Source organism: Cricetulus griseus, chromosome 3 (genome assembly GCF_003668045.3).
Source record: "Cricetulus griseus strain 17A/GY chromosome 3, alternate assembly CriGri-PICRH-1.0, whole genome shotgun sequence".
Lineage (NCBI taxonomy): Eukaryota > Metazoa > Chordata > Mammalia > Rodentia > Cricetidae > Cricetulus > Cricetulus griseus.
The window spans coordinates 48,029,244-48,038,396 of NC_048596.1; the positions used below are offsets into that span (position 1 = coordinate 48,029,244).

General features: G+C 39.8%; 1 protein-coding gene across 1 annotated transcript; it reads right to left on the reverse strand.

Annotated features, from left to right (window-relative positions):
- Window positions 1–1,579: 1,579 nt before the first annotated feature.
- LOC100768019 (protein FAM111A) lies at window positions 1,580–8,317 on the reverse strand. Its single transcript, XM_027406612.2, is given in 3 exon segments — window positions 1,580–4,487; window positions 7,059–7,169; window positions 8,188–8,317. Coding segments are annotated over 3 exon segments (1,875 nt in total). The 5' UTR covers window positions 8,197–8,317; the 3' UTR covers window positions 1,580–2,732.
- Between the last annotated feature and the right edge of the window lie 836 nt (window positions 8,318–9,153).

The window sequence follows — 9,153 nt, forward strand, 5'->3', positions numbered from 1 at the left end:
AATCCTCCTTGACTCCTAGTCCCACCTAACTTGCTGCCTCATTGGCCAAACAGTGCTTTATTCAACAGCCAATAGAGAAGATAAACATACACAGAAGGACCTCCCCCATCAAAGAAGCATGTGGGTCACTAGCTTCACCCTCCCTCCAGTAGTCAGATGTAGTAACAGAGACTTTTGATCCCCTTCCTTCCCCATCTGCATTTCTTTCTTGGTTAGCAGACTTTGCATCCAGATCCCAGGGAATCCTCTCAGGTTCTGGAATGTACAGTGCTGAGTGTGTAATGGAAAGAACAGTGGTTTATAAATTACAAGTTGATGGGCTGGGAAGTTGGTTCCAGAGTTGAATATTTCTTCCAGAGGACCTGGGTTTTAATTCCCAGCAACCTCCTGCCCCCCCCACCCCACCCCCATGGCAGCTCACAGTCCTTCAATTATAACTTAAATTTCAGAGGATCTGATGAACTCTTCTGGCTTCCTCAGGCACCAGGTGTGTACCTAGTGTGCAGGTATACATGAAGATAAAACACCCATACACATAAAATAAATAAATCTAAAAGAAATGTCATAGATGGAAAGCTGAGAAGTTAGAGTGTGGCCTTGTTTCATCTCAGATGGGAATGAGTGTAGCAGGCAATTCACTCAATCCTATGTGCAAATAAGGACTTGATCTGAGATGTTTCCCAATTAATTTTAGGGAGCAAATATGGAATCCTTATTTGGATTACTCTAAGCATGGCTTAGAGTAAGCATTGAAGAAACCAAGATTGTCAATCACTCCAGGCCTATTTTCTTCAACAAAATCATTGATGCCTGGTCACCTGGAATGCTGGAGTGAAAGTGGTCAGACAACCTGGTAATCCTTTACTATGCCATTAGAAGCCCCCAGCTGAGACTTGTTTAGGACCTAATCGTGGGCTTTGTCTCTCAGTGAATAGAACGCATCCTCCTGAAAGAGGCACCACGTACTTTGCATCCTCCATCAGTAGAATCTATCCTAGAGCTTATAAAATATTCTTCCTTTCCAGGTCTTAGCCCTGAGCACTGTTTCCCAGTCAATGGAACCCATTCTTAGGATAAAGGTCTCAGATACTACAAAATATAGCCGGGCGTTGGTGGCGCACGCCTTTAATCCTAGCTCTCGGGAGGCAGAGGCAGGTGGATCTCTGTGAGTTCGAGGCCAGCCTGGTCTCCAGAGTGCCTGGATAGGCTCCAAAGCTACACAGAGAAACCCTGTCTCAAAAATAATAAAAAAAACATAAACAGGGTGCTTTATAAGGGAATTTTTATATAACCATCTCTGAAGCTTTGTTATGAGAACTGTCACATGGAAGTTTATCCCCAAAACTCTGCTGTGTTTAAATGTGTAAGGAAATAAAATCATTGGGTCAGATTCTCTGGAAGTTTCAATCCCATATGACTGATGAATTCCAGCTGCACCCAGTTTTCATTCTAACATCTTGGAGATTGATTTTCCCTGTCAGTGGTGATACCTGCAGTGACCCTACCCCCAAGAGAACCTGAAAATAATGAGGTACTTGTGGCTGGTAAGAGTTAAGAAGTGCATAGCTAAAGACAGACAGCTATGGAAACCACCTTTATTAGTTTATAACATTGAGAATGTGTATTTGGAACAAACCAATGGGAATACCATACAAATAACCTTTACTCCTGTTGCATCTAAAATTTCATAACTCACTGTAGATACCACACTTTTTAAATTTTGGTTCCCCCTTTGTTGCCTTTTGGAAAGATACACAGAGCAGGGGAAACACAACATCACACAATAGCACTAGGGGATATGTTGAAAATAAGGGGACTTGTGAAAAGACTGATGCAATACTGGAATCCAGTCTCTTAGCAATCTTCCCAAACCATCTCACCCACTCCTCCCCCTTCCCTCAGATGATCTAAGACCTCTGGCTGACTTCAGTGCATAAGTTCTCCTTGATTTTAACAGTTGTGAGATTGTTTCCTGACCATGACTTCTTTTCTCTTTAAGGGAATAAGGCTTGAGTGTCAACTGCTGAGAAACGTTCTAGTCTATGTAGTGTCCTCCTGGCCCAATCCATGGTAAATACCATGAAGTAGAAACAGTCTCTTCGAGTGTTTGCTCTCCATAACTCATTTCCAGGATTACCCAGGTGCCCATATTGTATGGCACATTGTACCTTCCCTGCTCAATGACTTCCACACCATTCCTTGCAGGTTCATTCCAGATTCAAGTCTTAAGCCAGAAAGCCAGTGTGAAAGAAGGGCAAGTGATTTCAGGGAACTCTGGGTGCTGAAAAACCTGTGCCCCAGTGACCTGGCTGAGTTCTGGTCAGCAGAGAAGGAAGATACAGGTAGAAGCCAATGAAACAGTGCCTTTAACATCTGTTCAAGTTGCCAGGAGAACCATAGGTTTCTTTTCCCTCACTCTCTTTGGCCCACAACTCCAGTTTCTATGATCTGAACTTTTTCACATCTTTGCATCTCCTGACACTAAGTCCCTTGAGACCTGGTTTGTACTTAATCTTCTTTATGTTATTTTACTTAAATAGTTTAACTCCGATGTTTTTGTATTGTTGTTCATGACCTTTGAAGAAAGATACTAGTACACAGGAAGTAATCTGAACACTCATTTTTTGGTGAAATCAATCATTTTGAAAGTTCATAAAACATTATTGTCTGCAGAATAACAACACCGTAGGCAATTCCCTTAAAGTTGGAAAATAGATTACATTCTCTTAGGACTATAGGCTTCGCATTTCCTCATCCTGACAATTTCCAAAGATTTTATTATACCAATCTCTATTTTGCTTAATATCAGCAATAATGGATTCCATAGTAGAACCAAACTCAATAATATTGGAAACTCCACTTTGATACTCACAAGTGTAGCCAGCAGAGTGCATGGCCACCAATGAACCATAAGAATCAAACACTGGGGATCCAGATGACCCTCCAAAAAAAGTAGTGTTGTAGGTAACCACATGAGGGTTTTGAAGCATTTCCTGGAAGCTTCTTTGGGTGTACATGTGGATATATGGCATAGAAAACTGGTAGCCTGCTGCCTCTCTTGCCTGAACATTCTCCTCACAATTTCTTCCTCGGTTATCTTGAGGGACCACTGTACAACCATCAATAGACTTCTTTTCTCCATCTGGATGGCCAATGATATAAATCAACCCAGTAAGTGGTGCAGGGCCTATTCCATTATACAGTCCAGTAGGTACTTCCTGTCCATTTTCCTCCAGTTCAAGGACAGCATAGTCAAAGTCTTTACTGGATATCTCAAACCAAGGTTTAACACTAAAAGCATTGTCTTTTCTTGGTGGGAACTCTTCAAAATCAAAGATCACCTGTACACATTGACTAATTATGCTTGCCCACTTACTTGACGCTGTGCCTTCCCCCACGATGTCATTTATCACATGCCGACAGGTGAAAATGTACAATCCTTTAAAAACAAAGCAGGTGGCACAGCCCTCATTTCCATTATTGTCCCACCGCAGGTACCCAACTGAGTCGCTGACCCTTGAAAGATGTTTGTTTACTTTAACAGAAGTAGAATTTTTTGTCAGTTTCCCAAAGTTTTCTTGGTGTATTTTGAATAAGGAAACACTCTTCTTTCTTTTTTCACTTTCTTCCTAGATGTATGCTCTGAGTTTTGCTCGTTGTTCTTCCAATGTGGGGTACTCATTCACAATGCGTTCATCTACCTCATAAAAGTTTCTGTTCTCAAACTCAGAATTCTGAGTGACAGATACTACCTTCGGATTCTTTGTTTGCTCAGCCTCAACCTGAAAGAGCTTGCCATCTAACTCATCCACTGGCTGGGTGTTTTCTATGATGGTGTCCAGTTCACCAATGAGCCTCCAATGGTCACTCTCTGCAAAAAGAAACCTGCCATCCTTCCTCAGAGTGTCCTTGATGGTCTCTCCTTTGAAGCCAAAGACACAGAGTTTGTTCCCCTTTTTGTGAAGTTCTCCACACTTCACAATCTTTTTCCTCTTAGTCCCAATTGCATGAATGTAAAATCGGACATAACTGGTAGATGCTTGGTCCTGTGGTTCAAACAATTGTTTATTTGCTTCCGGCTCACTTTTACTTAGAGAGAACCTAATGAACACGTGGCTGCCTTCTGGAAAACAGCAGAGGGGCATGGCAGGGTTTATGAACCCTTCTATTCCTTCTTTGCCCCAGACCAGCATTTCTTTGCCCTGATGATGATCTATCTCTTTTTTCACAGCACTGAGAGTTTTGAGGGCTTCATATAAGCTACTTGTCTCACTATGTAAGAGCTCATGTTTCATGTTTTTGTTCTTCCTGTGGTTCACATCCAAGGTGATTAAAATTTTCTTATTTGAGGGAGGAGTCTGATCTTGTCGAACTTTCTTGGATGAAAGTGGTCTTTGGTCCTGGATGTTGGTTATATCTCTTGGCATTTTTCTAGAGTCCACTTTTACTTGAGAAATACTGGAATTTTCCTGATCTTCATTGGACACCTAAAAATAAATGGTGGATTCTTTGTAACTGACAACTCTGGTCATATTTCCTTTTTTAGTACCAACTCACACAATTCCTGTGGGAAATTCAGTACCAACCTCAAAAGATCAATAAGTAGAATTAAACTAGAGTACATCTTGGGATCCAAAATACTACCTCAACTTCCTATCACATCAGTCAGAAAAGCTCCTCTTGTTACACATGGTGCATCTTTTTAACAAATAGTAGAACAGACACAAGTGTAATTCAGATACTCAAAGGTCTACAAGCTTCCCTGTATGGTACTTCAAGTCATTCTTATTATTTTCAGCAATATACATTTTATCTTATCCAAACATAAAGTGTATTGAAATAACAGTTTATTAAGCTATTTATTTATCATTAATTTGTTTTTTTAAATGTATTTATTTTACATATATGAATATTTTGCCTACATGTATGCATGTGCTCCATGTACAAGCCTGGCACTCATAGAGGTCAGAAGAAGGCATCAGATTCCCTTGAACTGGAGTTACCAGTATTTATGAACCATCATGTGGGTGCTGGGAATCAAATCCAGTTCCTCTGCAACAGCAACAGATGCTCAATAATTAGTGCTTTATTGAGATAGAGTCTTGCTATAAAGTTAAGACTTCCCTGGAATTCAGTATGTAGCCCAGGTTTGCTTCAAACTCATAATTTTCATATTTTCTTAATACCGTGATTCAGGCAGCATCTATCAAGAAATGAATGGAAACTATTCCCTTTGTCTTTTTATTGGATCATATATTTCTTGTAAATTTTCATCATCTCCCATTCTTATGGGACTTTAGTTAAGAACCAGGAGAGGGGAAAATGAGAGGACATAAATCAAATTCAGTAAATAGGAAAGTCTCAATAAAAACTAAAAAATGTTTGTGGCAGTTATTGTTAACTGTGTGCTTGACAGAACCTCAAATCACCAATGAGATGGGTCTCTGAACACATCTGTGTGGTGTTATCTTGATTACATCAATCCCAGTGAGAACCAGTCTAAACCTGGCAACATTTCCCTGGGTTAAATCCCAGACTGTTTGAGACGCTGGGGGAAGGGAGCATGCATTCACTGATCTCTACCATTGGCTGTGAATGCAACATAACTAACTCTCCCATGGTCCTACTGCTGGGACTTCCCTGACATGGTGAACTGTAAGAAACTGTGAGCCATATAAATCTTTCCTATTTTAAGTTGATTTTGTCAGGGTATTTTGTCACATCAGTAGAAAAAGAAATTAAGACAGTGGCTGATAACTATGTCTGAAAGGGTCATTTCCTAAGTCATATTCAGTATGAGAAAGATGCCACTAGGCAATGGGTTCATATGCCATCAAAGTCACTCACTGGTAATAGGAGTAGCAATGTTGGAGCTTGGTTAAATTAACCAAGCTCATCAATTGTAGTGACACTAACATTCTCAGTTAAACAGACGAAAAGAATGTAAGGCAATATAAATCTACTCTATCCAGGCAATCTATATATCTGCATATCTCAAAATATATCTCAAAATAAATGCCTGCAGTCTAGATTTTGTCAAAACTTCTTTTTCATAACCATGGGAGTACTGAAATAGACCTTCATATATTTAAATATTACTGGATAGATATGGACTTTTTGTCAAATTTTTTCTTTTCCTTTTTGAGGCATCATATAGTTCACTCTGGTATCAAATTCACAATCTTATATTCTCTACCTTTGGAATGCTGGGATTACAGCATTGTGCCTGGCCTGGCGAGTTTGAAAGGGAAAGGGATTGTCTGTGTTCCTTGAGCTTGATGTTATGGAGGAAGACAGAAATAAACAGATCTCTGCTTGTCACAGGTTTTCTAGCTATTTAGATACCTGGCTTTCTAGAACTGGCACACAAAGAAACAAGAAAAAGGCTTTGACTTTGTACATCAAATGCCTGATGCTTCTCAACTATCTTGATATAATAAAGGAACAGTTTAGTCTCAGATGACACAACTGTTTGTCACGTTAGAGGCAGAGAGGAGAAGGCTCCAAATATCTCAGCAAACTTGCCCAAGTTGTCATCACATGCTCAAGAGACTCTATTCTCTCTTTTGTCTCCATAAACCAATTGGGACCAACCTTCCTCAATTGCCTATGAAGTTTGTGGTAAGAATAAATATACAAAATCCTTTGTAAAAAGTACCAAGCAAATATAGACTGTTATGATTGAATTTAGTGCTATTAAATATTATTAATTTTGTTTCACAGGTTGCTATGATATATAACATTTGATCACTTAAAGAGATCCATTTTGTTTGTTCCACATGTTGACATGACATACTACATTTAATCTATTTTATTAATGTTTCAGATATGATTGCAATACTTTTTATTAAACACTGCTTTGATATAGCTAAAAGCTGATTACAATTCCTCATCTACACTGCCATTCACCAAAATAAATGTAGTAGGTGAGAAATGTCACTAGAGTATGTCACTGTCCCAATCAACAATGAGGCATTTTCTTGGCAGTCAATCCTATGTGGCCCATGGTAGTTAAGACAGCTACTAGTATATCCCACAAGCAATATTTGTAGACATACCGGAGAGAAATAGTCATTGATTTTTGTGTTTTTCCTGGCATTGAATGGAATCTTCTGTGATCTGCGCTTCTTACAGCTCATGGTGACTTTGAGATGAAACACGTGGCTCAGCTGAAACACAAACTTCAAAATGGTTCAAGTTGAGTTGGGAATTTAGTTCAGTGGCAGAATTCTTGCCCTAGCAAGTACAAGGCCCTGGTTCAGTCCTCAGCTAAAAAAAAAAAAAAAGAAAAAGAAAAAAAAGAAAATGAGAACAAAAGAAAAAGCTTCTATATAGATTTTATTGAGGGAAACTATATGTTTGACAAGGGAGATGATATATCCACCACGAAGGCAGCTTCTATATAGATTTTATTGAGGGAAACTATATGTTTGACAAGGGAGATGATATATCCAAACACACAGCTTAAAGTAAACAGAAAATTCAAATGCAGATACCCTGTCAAAGGTTTGCAGCTGGGAAACTCAAAACTATGTTCAACCAACATTGTTGTTAAAATCTGGTCTTTGTTTAAAAGATATGGAAATGATAAAGATAGGGAAATTGTCAGGAAGAGAACTCATTAGCAACCTGAAAACAAAAAAAACAAAAAACAAAAAAAGGAAGAAATAATCAAAAAGTAATCCCCATGGGAGGCCTCACCCTCTCTGAGGAGTGGATGGGGGATAGGAAGATGGGGGGGGGGAGTGGTAGGGCTGGAGGGAGAGGGGAACTGGGATTGGTATGTAAAATAAGATCATTTTTAATTTAAATTTTAAAAATGAAATCTGAAAAGTTTATCCAAAATGACAGGAGCATTAGTTACTGTTTTAGTGCTTATGTTTGAAGTGGCATTTTCCCCTGCTGTTTCTGCAAAAGAGAAAGAGCAGTTTAAATGCAACACTGAACCACCAGCTGTGCTAAATATCACTAGAAGGACAAGCACCACCGAGGGCAGCAAGCTCATGTGTCTTCAGTAAGTCACCATCAGAACAACCCTAGCATATGGCAGACCCTAACACTTCAGTTAGAAAGACACAAAGAGTACGTAGACAGACAGTGACCAGCAAGGCCATCTTCTCAGTGCTTTCCACAAGCTGCCTCTCACAATTCTCCAAAGCTTGCTTAGATAGGTATTATTACTCTTACTTTACGCATAAAAAGGTTGGGTTCTCAGGTGTTGGTGGCACACGCCTTTAATCCCAGCACTGGGGAGGCAGAGGCAGGAAGATCTCTTTGAGTGCAAGGCCAGCCTGGTCTACAGAGCAAGTTCCAGGACAGCCTCCAAAGCAATAGAGAGAGACACCTGTCTTGAAAAAAAAAAAAAAAGGTTGACGGTTGGGTTCTTTCTAGAGAGGTTAAACTTCCATTCAAAAATCACAAAACTCCAGTGAGTATACTTTGGAAAATTTGTAATATCATTTTCTAACTGAAAATGACAAGAAGGAGGCAGGAACGAATCATATAATGAACTTCCAAATACCCATCATATAGCAAATAACTATTCTTAGAGGTTTCCTCTCCAACTTATATATCTTTTCCTTTCTGAGACAAAGTCTCATGAAACTCGGGCTGGCCATGGACTTTGAACCCCTTGATTCTCCTGCCTCCACATTTCTGCTGCCTGGATTATGTGTCATAACGTCTGGCACATGTGATAGTGAGAACCAAACCCAAGGCTTCGTGCACTGCATGAAGGGTAAACACTCTACCAATTGGACCACATCTCTAACCCTACAGTGTCTTTTTAGCTAGCAGATGACAGAGACAAGGTAAGATTTTAACATTAAGTCGTTTTTCTGTCTCTACAAGTTAAGCACTTTCTTATATACTTACAGTGCCAATTTAGTCACATCAAAATACACACATCACCTTTTAAGTTTGGGGTTAGGCTGTTGTTGCAAGCATTACAGTCCCTGACAGCCAGGAGCCAAGGAATACCACAAAGTCACAACACACAACAAACCTCACACAAGAGATTTATTGGGACTAGGGAGGCAGAGGCAGGTGGATCTCTGAGAGTTCAAGACCAGTCTGGTCTACAGCGTGAGTGCCAGGATAGGCTCCAAAGCTATACAGAGAAACCCTGTCTCAGAGAGAGAGAGAGAGAGAGAG